The sequence below is a fragment of the Thunnus thynnus genome, chromosome 6 (genome assembly GCF_963924715.1).
Source record: "Thunnus thynnus chromosome 6, fThuThy2.1, whole genome shotgun sequence".
NCBI classification, from domain to species: domain Eukaryota; kingdom Metazoa; phylum Chordata; class Actinopteri; order Scombriformes; family Scombridae; genus Thunnus; species Thunnus thynnus.
The window spans coordinates 21,188,394-21,206,719 of record NC_089522.1 but is presented as its reverse complement, the minus strand read 5'-3'; the positions used below and the strand labels follow the sequence as shown (position 1 = coordinate 21,206,719).

The 18,326-nt window shown below is 40.6% G+C and overlaps 2 protein-coding genes across 9 annotated transcripts in view; both read right to left on the bottom strand.

Annotated features, from left to right (window-relative positions):
* Positions 1-10,771, bottom strand: part of LOC137184657 (glutamate receptor-interacting protein 2-like) — a 31,896-nt gene extending 21,125 nt beyond the window's left edge. For 2 of the 8 annotated variants that reach the window (XR_010928695.1, XM_067592535.1), the window contains exons 1-7: positions 10,222-10,771; positions 5,097-5,177; positions 4,228-4,366; positions 2,232-2,377; positions 1,052-1,135; positions 877-952; positions 70-215 (exon numbers count right to left, since the gene is read on the bottom strand). Coding sequence is in view for 7 of the 8 variants with exons in the window: in XM_067592535.1 (XP_067448636.1) it covers positions 70-215; positions 877-952; positions 1,052-1,135; positions 2,232-2,377; positions 4,228-4,366; positions 5,097-5,177; positions 10,222-10,399 (850 nt within the window). In the remaining variant the exon portion in view is untranslated. Of the gene's footprint in view, positions 1-69; positions 216-876; positions 953-1,051; positions 1,136-2,231; positions 2,378-4,227; positions 4,367-5,096; positions 5,178-5,314; positions 6,238-7,572; positions 8,316-10,221 lie in introns of those variants that run through there. The other 6 variants (XM_067592528.1, XM_067592530.1, XM_067592529.1 and 3 more) reach the window with 5 other exon arrangements.
* Positions 10,772-13,118: 2,347 nt separating this feature from the next.
* On the bottom strand, positions 13,119-18,230 carry rpl32 (ribosomal protein L32). Its single transcript, XM_067592527.1, has 4 exons — positions 18,125-18,230; positions 17,337-17,437; positions 17,041-17,222; positions 13,119-13,285 (listed from the first exon to the last, which is right to left on the bottom strand). The coding sequence occupies exons 2-4, from the start codon at positions 17,430-17,432 to the stop codon at positions 13,156-13,158; spliced, it is 408 nt and encodes a 135-aa protein (XP_067448628.1). The 5' UTR covers positions 17,433-17,437; positions 18,125-18,230; the 3' UTR covers positions 13,119-13,155.
* Between the last annotated feature and the right edge of the window lie 96 nt (positions 18,231-18,326).

Here is an 18,326-nt window from a genome sequence, read left to right as displayed (position 1 = left end):
ACATTATTTACCCTCAGAGCAACGCTGCCCTACCATGCCTCCACATATTCCCTTTGTGTGTGTGCTCACCCATGACAGAGACGTCATACTCAATCAGGAACAGAGCTTCCTGGCCGCTCTGCATCAGCATGGTCAAAGCGTCAGCGTGCTTCTCTCTGTTTAAAGGCATCCCGTCTATGCTCAATACTCGGTCGCTGGCCTTCAAAGTGCCCTCTCTTGAGAAACACAGAATGAGAGGGAGAGAGAGAGATAAAACAACACGTAGGCGACCAGCTTAAGATGCTCATACAAGCGTTCTTGCATCATTAAACAGTTCCACATGAGGGTTCCCTCCCAGGTGAAATGAAGGATAAATGAGATAAACGGCCGTAAAGTCTTTGATGGTGAATTATGTTTTGGTTGCTTTCAGTTTTCATGAGGTAAAGTGCAATGTTGCATTAGCCTGGGGATGAGCAGTGCCCTTTCTACTTAGGAGATAACAAACGCTATATGTGTAGCAGTAATTTCATGTAGCGGCCTGAGCATAGACTAATGCAAGAGAAATGATAATGTGTGTATAAAGACAACATGGATTTTAAATAATTTAGATGCATCATTCTTATAAATCTGATTTCATTTGGGTAATAGACAAATATTTTCATTGCGGACAAAGATAAGGCAATTAGTAAAACACGTATCCATTAGGCCGTATATCTAAATAAACACAACCACACAATATAGAAACACGCATGCGTGAACAAATACAATAATTTGTAAAGGCTAACACACTCATTCATGCATGAATAAGGCATAAAAAGCATACAAGGCTCATAAATAGCTACACTAAAGGAGTGTATACACACACACACTCACACACTCATCCATCCATGTCCTCACCTGTCAGCCGGACCCCCGGGCCTGACATAGGTCACCACCAGAGGACGAGACCTGCGCCAGTCCTCATGAAAGCCCCCTGAGAAACAAAAACAGGGAAATAAAACCAGTGCAAAAAGCTAAAGCTAATTGATTTCACTGAAGGATTTAAAAAACAATCAAACTCCCACCCACCTACCTCTCATGACAAACCCAAAGCTGTTTCCCTCCTTGTGTAAACACACCTCTATGGTTTTTGTTATGACTCCTGACGGGGTCTGGACTGTGGGAGGAACAAAAAAAAGAAAAGTCATCCAAAATGACAAAATCATTACTTAAAATCTTACTAAGCTACAGTAGTATTGTCTGTGTAAAGAGCTTTCTAAAAAGTTTGATTTTGGTGTCACGTTGAATTATGAGAATGAGTAAAGCATTCTGGAAATACATTTAATTAATCTCAGTGTGGAAATTCATCTTCTGCTTTTGTCCCATACTAACGACATAAAGAGCCGTGAGCAGCCGCAGTGCAGCGCCCTGGGACCAACTCTGTTTCTGTGGCCTTGATCAAGGAAATCCAATAAGTATTGATTTGTTGATATATTTTTTTTGCAGGTCGAAAGATATCTAGATGTCAAGGTTAAACATGGGCTAAATATGATTGATCATTTTTAACACGTCTAGATTGTAACCGCGGTTTCAAATGTAAAGCAGGTCTGCTTTACAAATACAGAAATGCTACTGAAACAACAGTTACATGTAAACTAGATATTTTAGCTCCAGTTTTATTTATTCCGATGTTATTATTATGTTATTATCAGTGCTTCCTGTGTGGGAGGAAATTAAAGTGAACATGCAAACATGCAGAGAGGCTGCAGTCTAAACAAGTCAGATGAATGTAGAAGTCAGGGCCAATGAGATACCAAAATTTTGACATCTGAAGGTGCAGTGGACTCGGCATTTTATACCTAAAACTGATCATTTGGTTTCTCAAGGTTTAAAGCTACATTTTTGTCTGGAGCCTCAACTTGTAATCTTGTGATGGAAAATACCCAGAATATATTTCATGTGTCTTCCTAAAGCATTTTCTACACACGGATTTGTCTGTTTGGTTACAGGCAGAATATTAACAAATACCAAAATCTGATATTGAGTCCTCTAGAGGTTAAATGTCTCCAGGACATAAACCAGGGGTCTTTATAATCTGCAGCCTCAACTAATAAGTTATTTATTAACATATTTCCAACATTTGTGCATTTGAAAATACAAAGCATTTGTTTTAATAACAGCACTTTCTCTACATGTCTGAGCATTTTCTACACATGGCCTCCTCTATGTGGTGAAGACCGTCAATCAGAGACATCGCGTACAGCTTCACCTACCGAACGGAGGCAGCTCGTACTCCACCTCCAGCACGACTCGCTCCCCGATGTTCTTCAGCAGGCTGATAATCTCATCGTGGCGGAGCTTTGACAGGTTGATGCCATTCACTGACTTGATGTAGTCTCCTACATTCAGCTGGTCACTCCTGTGGGAAGTGATGGACAGACCATCAAGAACAAGATCATCATCCAATCTGGCGTTAATCTAAAAATTCTGGCAAGTTTTTTTTCACTGTATGATCCCCCATGTGTGAATGAGGCAGAATCAAAACTGATGCATTAACAGAACAAGTGCTGTCCGATGTGAATATTAGGTTTGTTGTGTTAATGTGTGTGCAGACAGTAATGTTAATTTGATTATAAATCCCTTTGCAGTATGTTGACAAACATACAGAGCCAGCTGTGTAGAAAAGAGAGCCAGATACTGGAGTTGGATGGCTGAAAGCGTCTCCTCCTCAGACACTGACAGTGATGATTGTACATGGTGTCTCACATATGACATTCTGAGTCAACACGCTGCTCATTGGAGGGCTAATTAATTAAATAGATTTTCTGCCCTGCTTGCCCCTCTCACCTTTGGGCTACTGCCAGTCAGTTCTGACAGCAGACAGAGAGACATCTTAACCAGCAGAGTCGACCGGCCTGTCATCCGGTCCAGTCTTATCACACATTGTCACTGCCAGTCTCTCTCCTGTCTGCCTGCTTGTCTCTCCACCCAGTAAATTAGCTAGCACTTCCACACAAGCATGAACTCAGCTGTAGGAAGACAAGCTGCTTGGAAGAATTAGCACCGTGTCTGTCTATAAACCTCCTTGGACTTGACAAGCGATGGCATATTTGGCCGAGACATTTTCAGAGGGGCTGTGTCATTATTACAAATTGTGTGTGTGTGTGTATATACGGTGTGTGTGTGTGTATTTGTGTGTGTAACAGGAGCTTCAGTCACACGCTGCTTAATCATCATAAAATTTCCACTACGTTTTCTTTCCATGTCGTTGATGTTAAGAAAAATCAGTTTAATTGAATATAGTTATATTGAATAATTACTACTATATAGTGAATTAAAGTCCCACTTATTTTTCCTTCAGTTGGATGTTTGAGCTTCACTGTGCAGAATGATGTTATGTGCAGAGTTTGACACTAGAAGGCTGTTTTCACATTCATCTGCTGAAAATGGAAAGTTTCTCTGTGCTCAGATGTGTACTTACAAGCATTATTTGTGACATCACAACTAGTATGGAGCCAATTGTGGTCCAATGTGCAACTTATACGAGTGCAATGCGAAAGGTTGAAGCCTTCAGAGTAGAGCTGCAACTAACAATTATTTTCATTCTCGATTAATTGTTTACGCCAGAACAGTGAAAAAGGTCCGTCACAGTTTCCTAAAAATCAAGGTGATCCCCTTAAATCGCCTGTTTTGTTCAACCAAAATACTGAATTTACGATCACATAAGACTAAGAACAGCAGCAAATACATGAGAATGGACGTTTCAGTGAAGTCTTGTGTCCAGCAGTTTAACTTTTGCAATGAAATATTTTCATACATATTAATAGATTCTGTCTTTTTCAATGAGGTAGAAGGAATAAATGTCATTTCAAGAATTTTAATGAGGTAATTGAGCTTTTTTGGAGGGGGAGACCACACACAAGTTATTATTTAAAGCAGTGTATTTTTATATGTCTGGAGCTGATCTTTAAACATCAACTGAAAAAATAGAAAAAAATTGAGAATTTATATCAAAATGTATATCAAAATTTCAAGTTGTGGACACATCCTACATGGTTTGTTGGGGGCTTTGCTTCCAAACAAGCCCTTATGAGTACAACACTCTGAGGGTTGGCATGAAGCTAATCTAACACAACGCCTACAGTCCTGCAGTTAGGACGAGCTGGTGTAACTTTGCAACATGTGGACGTTTGTGGGAGCAGGATAACTAGTGCGGACAGCTTGGTGTGGTTGGCAGGTTTTAACCGCATCATCGAGCACAGATCTCACCTGGCAGCTAGCCCACCTGGCCGTAGGTTTGACACTCTGGGCTTGCCGTCCTTATCGGACCCTCCGGAGATGGTAAGGCCGAGGCTGCTGCCTTCCCTTTTCATCAGGTCCACCGTGGTCACTCCTCGGTACTCCTCTGCTGACAGATACAGACACAGGCACAGATCCACAGTCAGCATTAGCGTCTGCTTGAAAGAATCACCCTGTCTGAGAGGCAGCGGAAGACTCTTTTCTCGCTGTCTTTCTCTCCTGAGTCTCTCACTAAAATGCTCTCTGACACACAACCACATTATTTTCTCACTTTCCTGTCCTTTCTTTGTTCCTTTAAATCTCTCATACTGAGTGAATCTTTGTGGCAGGTTGAGAAGGAGGATGAGGAGGAGGAGGATGGAGTCAGTATTACTAATATCACACACAGTACAGATAATGGAAAGAAATTCAATGCGTGAATAAAAAAAGAAACTCATTGAAAATTAAATTGAAATCAAATTGTATTCATAAGTGAATGAAAATGAGTTTGACCTTAACTCTAATGGATGTGTGGCTATACAGCGTCATCAGAGGACTCATTCTGTCTTGTGGTCCACAATGTGCTGTGCTGTTACATCACTCTACGTGAAGTCTACTGAGTGTGGTTTAGTACCAATGACAGGTATGCCATACAAGCGTTTTTTCCTCCTTATCTAAGCATTCAAAACAGTGCAGCATTAAGCAACATGCAGAAGACTCACGGGTGAACGTGCACACAAACAAAAATCTGTGTCTCTGTCAAAAATGGCATGACTCTTCTTCTTTCTGGGATGCAGGTGAATTAGCATGAATCAAACAGAACACAAAATGATGTGAAGTCAGCTTTGATTGTATTGTACCTGAAAGGCTGCGCCTCCGGGAGGAATATGATTGGTCAGTTGCCCCGGACTCTTTGCTCCCCTTTGAGTATGGTCCTTCATCTGAGGAGACAGCAGGGAGGTATGGAGGTGCTGTTAGGAAGCACTGTGGTGATACGTAGAGACTCTCTGCAGTAGAGGGCTAAGTGAACATGACCACATCATGACAGCTGCCCACACTTTAATGCTTTGAACTGCACCTTGGGTAATGTGGGGGTTCTTGGAGGGAAACAGCACTGAGCCAACAGCCACATCCGTCCGGCATTAGCTAACTGAAACAGAGTGATCAGCCTGGACTCAGCAACCCGGAAGGTCACTACACTTTGTTTCCACGACAACGCTATAAAAGGGTCAAGAGATTAAAATAGCTCCTCTCCGTCTGCAGCAAAGACCCTTGAAAGCCATTAATTTAACACAAGAATACATTTGTGGCGAGCTTGATGTATGCGACTACTAAAGCATGGGAATTTTCCTGAAGGAACAGCATGCGGTTAATGGACTGTTCGGGCATGGAGAGAAAATCATCATTTTCATGTCATTTACAGCAGCTGCTATAGAGAGCCAGGGAATGTCCAATCTGCTCTGCAGGGAAAATGTGTGGGTTTTTTTTTTTTTTTGCTTCCGACACCCATTTCTGACACAGCACTGGGCTGGCCTTAGATTAGCAGAGCCACAGCCGGCCATCTGAACCTGAATACAGCCACACAAGCATGTCAGCAGTCACAGCGATGAGGAAACTGACTTGACACTTCTCTAATCCCGTCCACCACGGATTACCTTTTCAGCTGTCCGGCACGGTGATTGAACATCATCTTACAAACTTAAAGAAGAGCTGTGCCAAGTCCTCTTTTTACGAGCGGAGGGGGCATGTTAGTGCCTTACGTTACAGGCATCAAACTTAAGTCATGACAACCTGAAGTCAGTACGAACACTGGTTAAAACCTTCCTCTCTAACACCCTTAAACTGTAAACTGTAAACCAATAAAGGTCAACTAAAGCAGGATCTACTTCCATGTGCTCCACAGGTCAGAAATGAGTTCTGTCATCATGTAAGAATTAACATCCCAAGCCTGGGAGTATATCAAGTTGACAAGAAAAATGACATTTCAGTTACTCTGACATGTCTTTTTCTTTTATCTGTGCTGATTTGTGACGAGTGAACTGGAGGAAGCGTGTGCTCGGAGGGCATCAAACTCACTGCCTTCTCATCAAGTTTCCACATCTGCCCAACTGAGGATGTAGCCTTTAGACAGCTGAAAGGCATGGATCCTTTGTCAAACCTTCTCTGACCTGAAACCTTTAGGCAGGCCCTGGATACAAGAAATAAAGAAGAAAACTCAGCCTTCTTTTGCGCACAGCTGTATGAGTCAGACTTGAACCACAGAAATATCTATAGTGGCTTTACATATTATGGCGATGTACAGAATATACATTTGCATAACGTGGTATTTCACACTATTTCATACACATCCTTGCACAAATATCCTGTTCAGTAGCTCTGAGGTACGAACACACATACACAAAGTGAGTGACACATCACAAACACATTAGGTTGGGCGAAAGCCTTGTAACCACGTGGATTCCTGAGGGCCCTGACAGTCCAGCAGCTGTCATTGCAGTCAAAAGGCAACATTAGCTCAGGGTTACGCAGACCCCAACGCGCTGCACGTGACAGAACGCTACTGTACCATCAAGCCAGCCCACAGCCATCCTCCTCCAGCTTAAAATAACCATCACTTACCCTAACAGCCAGAATTACGCTCAGGATGGAGCTGATTAATAAACAGCCCCAACAATGAAGCAACTATTAAAAAAAAAAAAGTCAGCTCTGTTAATAGTTTGTTGTTGGCTCAAGGATGCCAGTAGAGCTGCATCTAAAGCACTTCGGAGCATCACACTGACTAAAATAAAATTCTACACTCCTGCATAAATATGTGCTGAGTTAATTAACTCCTGATTTAATTCAGGCCGCTGTATGCCATCCTTCCCATTACCAACCAGAATGTAGGTTAAATACGGGGGCAGCACTGACAATGGCAATGCAATCATAAGGCTATTTTCAGATGTAAAACTTTATTTATACACTGGAGCCTGCCAGACCCAGTTTATGTTGCTATATCTGCCCCAATTACACATGGCAGGATGGTATGCAGAGCTGGTGGCTGAGTCCACTGACTCTGAAATCTCTTGCAATCAATCACTGTCATTATGAATGCACTGCAATGACTGCACATTCATTTGTATTCAGGATAAATGGATGATGATTGCAGTTACGATGGAAAGGGCTACCCCTCAGATGAACTATACATGTAAGACATAAGCAGCTCTTAACAGGTTAGTAAATGATCCAGGTGATCACTGACCCCCCCCCCCCCTTCCTGCCTCAAATCCTCAGCTACAACACACACGTTGACCCCCCTGACTCTGCGTTGTAAAGATCAAAGTGTGGTGCTCTTACCAATGCTGTTCTTGGTATCTCTCCTCAGGCCACACAGCATGGCTGTAGTTTAGTCAGCGCAGCCACCCTCAGGAAGTAACCTTGCTGATCTTTGAGTACTGGGCAGAGAGCTGAGCCTTCCACCTGAGGAAAAGAGTCTCACCCGCTCATATAACACAGTGACACCATCTTCCTTTCTCCATTCCTTTTTGCCCTAACTCCAGCATTCCCTTAACCTTTTATCCCTGCTTGTAAAAACCCAGTGAAGTCTGGAGCTCCAGAGGGGCTGATCCTCAGATGGTCCCTTCTATTTAAACTTGGAGACCAAAAAAAAAAAAAAAGATGTTTCTTCTTCAAAATATGAATCTACTAAGCTCTGTTTTTCTATAAAATCCAAAGCAGGAAAATCATGTGTTCATGTCCTTTTCTTTCCATCTTGCTGTGGCTCCGTTATTTTATGAGCTGTTTTTTACTAATCGTTCGTCCTTTTCCAGAGCATTTATCATTCCCTTTTCATACACTCACATGAGCTCACACATAACCCTTCCCTCTCATACAGAGCTAGAGTGAGTGTGTTCGCTCTCTCTCTCTCTCTCTCTCTCTTTCTCTCTCTCTCTCTCTCTCCCTCTGCCAGAGGGGTTCAGTGAGGCAGGCACACACGATAGTCACTCCCTCCCCCTACACACACACACACACACACACACACACTCTCTCTCTTTACTCATTTCCAACCCAGTCAAACACCCTTCATATGCACATCCTCAAACCCACCCACCCACATACAGAGATTAGACACGACAAAACTGCACACACACATACACACACACACACACCACACACTCAACTCTCTCCACAATTAACACCACCTGCACATTCATTGTCAGATTCAGCCCCGCACAGTGTCAGGATACAAGCAGTCACGTTTTTCTCACATAGACTCTGCACCAGAGCTTTTATCAGCACAATGCTATTATCTCTGTCTCTCACACATACATACACACAAACACATGAGCGCATAATGACAAATGCATATGCAAAATTCCTGTGCAGAGCAGCTGCCTGTGTGAGAGGCTGTCTAGCAGTTGAAATGTTACTCATAGAGATGCCGTGCAGTTGTCGAGCGCGGGGCTGTGGTGACAGATTCTACTTCTCATCAGATTGTAGAAATAAAAGGAATGAGTTAGTGAAAATTAAATGGATTTGTTCTAAAGTCTGACGTCTCAAGTTTACCCTCTGCTAATCTCAGGCCCCTCTGAGGTCCTTCCACCCAAACACAGACAGACTAAAGGGTCTGCTGCCTGCACCATTGCCACACCTGTCTGACCATTTGTCGTGCACACATAATCCTCGACGCCTGCCGCTTCCTGACCCCCACCACCTCTGACATATAACACCCTCCTCCAGCCTCACTGGCAGCCCCTCTGAACCCCGTCCACCTCTTTTGTTTTGGTCACTGCGGACAAATTGTTGTCATCGCTGAGACTTTTTTGGAGGAAAAGAAAACAGCAAGGAGAGCACGCATAATCACACCATAACACAACACACAACAGCTTCTTCAGAAACTCATTCTACAACTGACTTTTTTTTTTTTTTTTTACAGATGTGTGGTGACTACAAACAAACAGCTTCTACCCGCTGTTGCGTGGAGCCTAATTAGTAAGCTGTTCCAGTGGACACAATGCTCTTCGGTGTAGATAATTTCCTCCGAGACTTTTGTCCTTAATACCCCATTTACAATGTGAGCGAGCATAGTCTTTCAGAGCGAGACTAATTAATTTCCAACAGAATAAAGAGAATTGGGAGACGGAGCAGTGTGCTGGACTGATAAAAACCTCTGGGAACAGGGTGGCAAACGTTGGCTTATAATAAAAAATGGACACTTTTGCATTTCCTCAACACCAGAAATCAGCGTTATTGATGTAGGGTGAGTGATAATGAAATGATTAGTTTAGGAAAGCAGGGTTTTGGCATAAAAAGAGGTTGGGAATGCTTAATCCTCAAACAAAAAAGAAACAAAGAAAGGTAGAAAAAAACTCAAAAGCTGCAGGACTCTTAGGAGGATATCTGTCTTTCGTCATGGTTTGTAAATGACTCCAATATTATTATAAAAACCAATCCTCTTGAAAATAGTCGATATTTTTCTTTTCACATAGACTAAATGTGGCCGTTTTAAGCAGGAGGGCCTGAATCTCGACCAGCTCATCGATCAAACTGACCACACTGCCATCTTATGGTGATCAGACCCAGTTACAAGTGGAGATATGAAAAGCACAATGACTAATTCACTTGTCAGCCAGAGCAGATCAGTGTGACAAGGAAAAAAAAAAAAGAGCCAGAGGCAAAGCATTCGTCAGTCATGTGTTAGTGTTCACCTTTAAGGTTGGTCAAAAGCCCTGATTTTAGTCCAGAAAATGCTAAGTTTATCAGGCCTGCTGTAGATATACAAACATTTTTACATTTAAATTACATTACATTTTAAAAGGCAGTACATAACTTGGTGCCTGTTAGCAGAATGACTTACAGATAAACTTGTTAAAGTCTAAACTGCGTTAACACTTACAACTCTGGATAAACTGGCAAGCAAGTAAAACCTCCAAGTCTCACATATTTTGTTTTACAATATTTAAGATGTCAACTGAATATATTACATATATTTCCTGTAGTCTTTACCTTTGGTTCTTCCTCTGATGATGCCCATTCGACATCTGAGAGAAAAAGAGAACATCCTCCTCTTTCCTCCTGAAGAACGGCTGCCTTTCCTCAGGGAATCTGTCTGAGGAAAAGCGAAGGAGAGCTGCTTGGGAGTGAGGCGCCCCTTTCCAAATACTACCCTTGCTGACATGTTCATTTTTCTGACTGTCCTCTTCCTGACACTGTCACCATCTCTTAGACATTGCGGTCTCTGCCTGTCCCGCTGTTCTCATGTTCTCCTCCCTCTCTGGAGAACTTCCAGTCCTCTCAGGTGACTCTTCCAAGCCACTCCAGAAGCAGGTGCAGTTTTTTTTTTTTTAAAAGAAAGGAGGAAATACTCAGATCCAACACTGTGTGCGTTTCTTTCCAACCATCCTGAGTTACTCACTTCCACATCCAAACAGCCACAAGCTGACTGGCTAAATAAATGTTGTGTTTTTGCATCTCCAGCAATGTCAGTTTTACAGGAACAGATGGCAGAGGACTCAGGGCTGTGGGGCACAGCTTGTCTGCCAGAATGCAATGGAAACTTTCTCTGCAGGGAGCCACCTCTTAACATTGCAAAAACCATATACAGTCTGAGCTGGCCATTTTAAGGCAATGACTGTTGATAATCTATCTAATCTATTGATATAACAGGTTATTACATGAGCGTGTCAGGTGAGGATTTATCAAAACATGCTGGTACTCTTAGAGGAGACTGATCTGGCTTCTTCACAATTGTCAAGGACTCACAATATGAACCCACTCATGGTTTACTCTGCTCTAATCTTATACAGTTATACAGTATGATATTTAAAGGGACACTTCACCAATTTTACACATCAAGGTCAGTGTACTAGTTATAGTTAGTACTACTCAGCTGATGAAAACAGTCGTATAATGTGCTCTTTGGATTTTAAGGGAGATCTCAGTCAGTAATAAAATAACCCTGATGATGTCATCAAGGTTATGTTGGATTGTGCTGGGCTCATGTCATATGGGATTGATGGGAAAGACAACATAAAACAACACTAAATCCATTAAGTTTGGGTTTAACCACCATGAATGACGGACTTTGGTTGAGGTGAGGTGTTTCTATTTACAACATTTTCCAGTACTTCTGTATTATGAAGCGCCAAGTTGGATACATCAATGCTTTCAGAGAAAAATGAGTTTCCCAGTCATAATTATGACTATTTACAAGTTGGAATTTCACAATTACTATAACTCAGATATGACATGAACGCAGCATTGGGCCAGAGTCCTCAAGTCTTTAACAGAAAGCCTGTGTTATGAACTTACTGTACTGAATTCGAAACACATAGACATCCACCAGTCAGGGAAGGTTTAACCAAAGATATTGTGAAGTTTCATTATGGGAAGTGTATGGTCCAGATCCATACAGGGCACTTAAAGTTAGGATGTCTCTGCCTCGGCTGCATTAATTTTGACCATATTTAACTGCCTCTTACAAGTGCCCAAACTAAAGGACAAGGCTGATTTTCTATATTTTTCCTTTTTGTCAACAAATCTCTTGCACACATCAAACCAATGAACTGATCCTACTTACTATTGTATGCATATCCAAAGCTTGATATGTCTTGACTTTGTACTTTTTTACTTTGACTAAAGTTCTGAAGTTCTTTGAGGTTGTGAAGTGTAGCACAAGAAGCACACTGAAGTGTAGCACAAGAAACACACTGGATACACACACTTGTAAATAGATCAATTCATTGTTGGTTTGGCTCTGCATTTGCTGACAATAAACAAAAAAATATATAGAAAATTTCCTCCCATATCCTTTAATGGAAGTGCAGTACCAAATTTCTGGATACCTCACAGAATAACTCAAAGCTTGTCAATCATGTAGCTGTGGATTGGTTTTAAAAACAACTGTAGACTTGGAGTAGGGTTATATTTGAAACTTTTGAATAAATGATGATCCTTGTATTTAACACCCAGCACTGGTTAATTTTACTATTTCAATACTTTAAAACATGCCGTTATTTGTATTTGGTGCCTGCTCTCAGAGTGATTTCCTAAAATCCCAAAAAGCTGATTTAAAAACAAACAGAATTGAGTTCAGGATGTTCTTTGACTGCAAAAAGCCTTACAGACCGTGAAAGCATATATTCTTTCAAAAGCTACCCCGGTTCACATCTCGGGAGGAAAACAGTGTTTATACAAAGTTATGCGGCCTCGTCCATTTATGATGCGGGTCATCACTCTTCTTCAGGCATCTTGCTCCTATTATTCTGCTCCAGTATCCAGTCGTCTGGAAGGAAGTGAGGAATAGCCCCATTTACCCGAGGGAGAACACAACCAGCTCCGTAGCCATCGGAGCAGACGCCAACTCGTGTGGGAGCCTTCCTTCGCTGTTTTGATGCCAGCGATATAAAAATAGCTGAGTATTGTGCCCCAAATGACCCACCCATTTTTAACTCCCTGGTCACTCCAACACCTGTTCAGACAGACTTTTAAAATTAAATCTCCCTCCACCAGTCACCATACCAGTTTGTATGACAGTCAGAGGTTAACTTGTTTTGATATAATGCCATTGCTACTTATTATCAGGCATATGGGAAAATTTGATGTGTGAAGTCACAGCATGACTTTTTAAAAAAAATCTGTATGTAATTGGTTCCCTGGGACAACTAATCTTCACTTAAATTCCCCAACAGCAGAGGACAATTTCAAGTTTTTGTGCCTCACATTTAACTCATCTAACAAACCACCAACTAAATCTAAAACTGGAAATGGCCTTTCTCCTGTAAAATTATTTCAAGTCTGTTGTAAACTTAATTTAAATCTTCAACACATTAAACAATTTTCCAGACCTGTGTAGGACCGCTGCAAACAAACAATTAATGCATAAAAATAATCCATCAGACAGGTTTTTCCTTTTTAAATTGTTTATTTTGAATAACCACTTTATTCGTTCTCCTCGCTCCTGAGCCTGGCGTTGGGGTTGGTGATCTTGATGGCCAGCTGAGCTGCCCTCTCCACGATCAGCTTCCTGTTCTTGGAGGAGACGTTGTGGGCAATTTCAGCACAGTGAGTCCTACAGAGAGACAGAGAGAGAGAGGGGCTAGATTAATGACAAGACATTTTTAACTGAAATGTCGCCAGAGTGACAGATTGGGCTGCAATCAAAACAACGTTAAAAACACCTCAATGTCAATTTAACATTCAGGACAAGAACATCAGAATCCAAAATAAACCTACACTTCTGATATTTTAAGTCATTAACCAAATGACTGTGCTCCTTAGACTAATTTAATAAGTATACAGTCACCTTGTCAAATTAGCTCAAGCATTGCAGCAGCTTTGGTTTCATGTAGCAAAAACTTAGTAATTTCTAGTAGCTGTGGCAGGGAATTTTAATTTGAGACAATCGCTCCTGAATGTTAGAAACAAGAATATTTTAATATTTAAATGCACAGTACAGGAACAATCATGTTAATAATCACTATTTTTCTCCATTAGATTAAGCCACACTGAGTTTTCAGTATTTCTTAAAACATTCCAGTGGAGGGAGGACATGACATCTAAAGTAAAAACATACAACCTAAAGAACCCAACCTAACCCAATCATGCAACCAATGACAAATACTGAGGACAATGTAACAAACTACAGACAGAAAAACCTTTGGAGATGGAAAATGTTTCATCCATAGTATTTTTAGCTTTATGCTTCCAGAGAAACAATGCCCAATTAAAATAATAGTTACTTAATGACTGAATTTGTTGAACCTCCCCACTTATTCAAAAGATTCATTCAAAAGTTGAAAAAAAGGGCAGATTACCATCAATACGAAACTTGTTCTCTGAACTATTGATTCAGAAATGACCACTTTGCAATACAAACAAACAAACAAACAAAAAGTCATCAAGCTAAAATCACTGTCACCAAATCTGGGGTCAAATAGATTCATTGACGGATTAATGACTGAAACTAGTCCACAAAGAAGCTTAGTGAGCAGAATTTTAGCTTAAATCTGGCTTTTCTTTATCTTGAGCTGATTAGATTTTGCATGCTATATTGCATCCAAGTGATAAAATATAACCTCATTAAGCAAACTGCCATTTCCATGGATCTACGTGCAATAATAGTAACTGGCAGCTCAATGACGGATAAATGCGGCTTTCAATAGATAGACGGGAAAAGTCAAACATCTCCCTGGAAATACAGTCAATAAATGTCTCAAGAGATTGTTTCACTTTTAATGCTCTTTTTGCCAATTTCCAAAATTGTAAGATATTAAGGTGCAATCAGTACATAATGTGCTCACTCACTGTGGTGTGACAGTACAAAGCATGGGCAAGGTTGCAAGCATAAGCTGTTGTAGAGCGCTTGTTACAGACCCAATAACATCACACTGGCTGAAAAGTTTACACCTTTTGAATCAAATACTCTGTCCTTCACCCTGTCCTCCTGAACTGCTGAAGTTCTTTTAGCATTTAGCTACAATCAATACTTTTTTTTTTTTTAAAAAGCAGATCCATTTAACTCCCTCTCTGAAACTAGCTGGACACTGGAGAGTCTGATTTTGTGGGTCTAAATTCAGAGTGAATTGTTTCTGAGATTAAGAAAGTGGAATCAGGGATCAATCTAAAGGAGCAAAAAATTAGCAAGATGATGCAAATGCAACATTTACAGGGCAAAGCTTTCAGCTGTGCTTGCTTCTTGTTTAACTGACGGATGTCTTGGGCTTAAAAACTAAGTCACAGTAGCTGCTGCCTGCTACTCTAACAGCTCCTCTGTTCTTCATATTTGATTTTCTGGTTTAAAATAAACTGACAAGATGAAAACACAAACTGTCTCTGAAACCTGTGAGCGCTACGATTAACACCACTTCCACAGGTTTAAAGTTCACAGAATGCAAAAAGAATATCAAAAGGAGATTCCTGGACAGGAAATTCCTAAATGATTTGTGTAACAGATTGCATCAGTGTCACTACAGTATTTGGGAACATGAGGAAGATTTTGACTAGCATCTTCATCTTTTCACAGCTCCAATCTAACATTGCATGAATGAAAATATGCCCTGAGAACTGCTTTAACCCCATGAGGTTAACGATGTTGTATACGACACATAAGTACTCTAATAACTATTTTTAGAATATCTCTGTAACAGCTGTATGTAGAGACTTTAAAAACTGCCCTGTAGAGCACTGTTCTGTTATAACAAGCTATCACTTGTTCTTATAATCCATCCAGAGACTTGATAAGACATCAAGGACCCACTATTTGACGCTTTCAAAAAATTATAAAAGCAATAATTTTAGGTTTTATGTACTTGTCTAATATCGACTGTATAAACTATTGTTTTGGTCGCTGACAGCCATGTTGACTCCCTCATCCAATCACAAATAATTCTGTTTTTCTGTGTAATACAGACTTTATGAATAGAGATTTTATTTATTTTATGTTTGTTTTTCATCCGAGGCCTTGGTCTACAAATGTGAAGATGGTAATCATTTGCACATAATTTGTTTTTGTGGAAAATGGACAAAATGTTGAAAATTTCAAATTTGACTTTTTCCTTTTGTCTTCTTGGTCTTATAACTTCTGTCATGTGACATCACTGCAGCATACATATTCAAATAGCCTATGTTGTGCTGAAAAACATGATATTACTTGCTTGTAATTTACAACACTGAATTTATACAAATATTTATATATTATGAGAGTTGAGGCACCAGTAACAGGAAAAAAATGGCTCAGACCCCAGTGGGTTAATAGTGAGATGAAAACTTGCTGAGACCAGTTAGCATCGTCATTATCAGGTTGGTGTGATGCCAACTATCAAAAAGATAAACTACGCTGGGCTTCCTCATCAGGCAAGTTACTACTTTAATAAAGCCCAAATATTTTCCATATGAAGCAAATACTACTATGAATTTTCCGTTCTCTTTACAGATGTCAAGTGCTGCACTGTTATAAACACTGTTGGTGGCTCCGCATGAAAATGGGTTTTTGACATGTTGCGGGAGGTTTATTCTGTTGCCCACTCACTGGCTTTTGTTACAAGCATACACTAGTTCATATATTGCTGTCGTTTAGGGTCCACTTTGCCCAAACGGTGTTTAGTCATGGATTTAGTTTCAGAGACGATGTCCCTGTTAGCAAAGACCAGTAATCCAAATTCTAATCATTTTAACGGTCAATCAATCCATTCAAGTTTTACAAAATGTGAAATGCATATTTTCTTTTAAAGCTTTATTCAAATGCTTGATAGGTGCAATATCTGCAACAAGCAAGCATTTAAATCACAACTTGAACACAAAATGTCGCTCAGAATTGCTGCTCCATCTGTTGTTCCACAAATGGCCACATTTCAAAAATTATAGCCAATTTACAAATTTTCTTAATGAACAGAAATAAGATGGCACCGACCAACCCATTACTATATTAACAGAATGTGCAGTTTGATCACTAGACCAAATAGCTGATAAGATTGCAATAAAAGTGAGAGGAATAGTTGATTGAAATGTTATATGTAATATGCAGCTGTAGTCTGGATTATTCATTCAACCTTTAATTAGACTGATATATACTGAGGTGGAGATCTCATTTACAATATAGCCAAGGATCTTTTCCTAATAACCAGGACCTTTTTCTCAGAAAAACACTGTTGTCGCACATCTTTCCCTTCTTTTAAAACCACAAGCAAAATTCCACCTCTAATGTAATGAGGTGGCATATAGCTCATAATCTCTGTACACATGATACCAATAACAGTCTGTGAGGTTAAGTGCTAACATTTCTTTGTATTAACTTCCTACTTTAAAGCAAGTGCATTCACAACTTACTTGTTACACATCATCAGGATCTCAAGCTCCTTGACATTGTGCACCAGGAACTTCTTGAAGCCAGTTGGCAGCATGTACTTGGTCTTCTTGTTGCTACCATAACCGATGTTGGGCATCAGCATCTGGCCCTTGAACCGCCTGCGGACCCTGTTGTCAATACCTCTGGGCTTACGCCAGTTTTTCTGTTAGGAGATACAGAAAGGATGTTTCACTGATTTGTCATGTGCAGTTCTCTCTCTCATATGTTGGAAGAAATACAGGTGGTCCAATCAGACTGTATTAATGCAGACTCTTACCGCAATCTTGACATATCGGTCAGACTGGTGGCGAATGAACTTCTTGGTTCTCTTTTTGACAATCTTGGGCTTTGTTAGGGGCCTGAGGGCTGCCATGGTGACTGAGGACAGAAACACAGAACAAAGAGTAAGTTTACAACCATCTTTGCATGATTATGTCAGCTCTAGTATTGCAGCACCTCAATACAACGTGCTACATGGTTAACGTTAGCATTTATTGCTAGGTGAGCAAACTACAAGAGCGAGCAGCAACATTACAACTCTTGAAGCTTCTGATACTATGTTACCTCACTGCCGCAATTATAGACATTAACTCTTATTGACAAAACCATCACTGAGCCAGCGACTGAACCAGGTGTGCTTCTACTTTTCAGCGGAATGAGCCTTAACGTAAACGTGTCGACCAACGTCGGCTAGCTAACGTTAGCTTCTGCAGTGAAGTCAATGAAGTCAATGTAGTCAAGCATTCCACTTCAACATGTACATAAATATATCGTTCAGACGTGTAAAATGTTGAGGACTGTTTGATCTTATTTCACCACGTTTATCTGTAAAGCACGTTGTACAGCAGGCCTTTACTGAACACTACAAACCCCGCTTCACCGGGAGAGCGCAGCTTTAGCAACAGCACCTCGCTCCACAAAGACACTTTACAGAAGGTACGAGGTGATTAAATGGTCAATTTTAATGATCACATATCAATTGAACAACTATTATTGATAATCCGTGACAGGATGATCAAATAACGTCCTAAATTGCGTGGATTAACATAGATTGTGTCGACTCACCCGCCGATGTAAATCCAAAAGGGACTTCGGCAACGGCGGAAGGAAAGAAAAGGACTTCCGAGGGTGTTGCAAAGGCTTATGGGTACTGTAGTTTATCGAAACCTAGAGGTGCCGCCCATTGTTCAAACTTTTCATGATTGAATTTAGAAAGTATTTTGAGTATATCCAACTTATAGTCTTTTATGTTATCTTTATTTAATTA

Coding starts and splice junctions, on each gene's coding strand:
- rpl32 (XM_067592527.1), bottom strand. CDS start 17,432: ATGGCAGCCCTCAGGCCCCTAACAAAGCCCAAGATTGTCAAAAAGAGA. Junction 17,223..17,336: donor ACCGATATGTCAAGATTGCG/GTAAGAGTCTGC, acceptor ATCTCCTAACAG/AAAAACTGGCGTAAGCCCAG. Junction 13,286..17,040: donor ATCCTGATGATGTGTAACAA/GTAAGTTGTGAA, acceptor GTCTCTCTGTAG/GACTCACTGTGCTGAAATTG.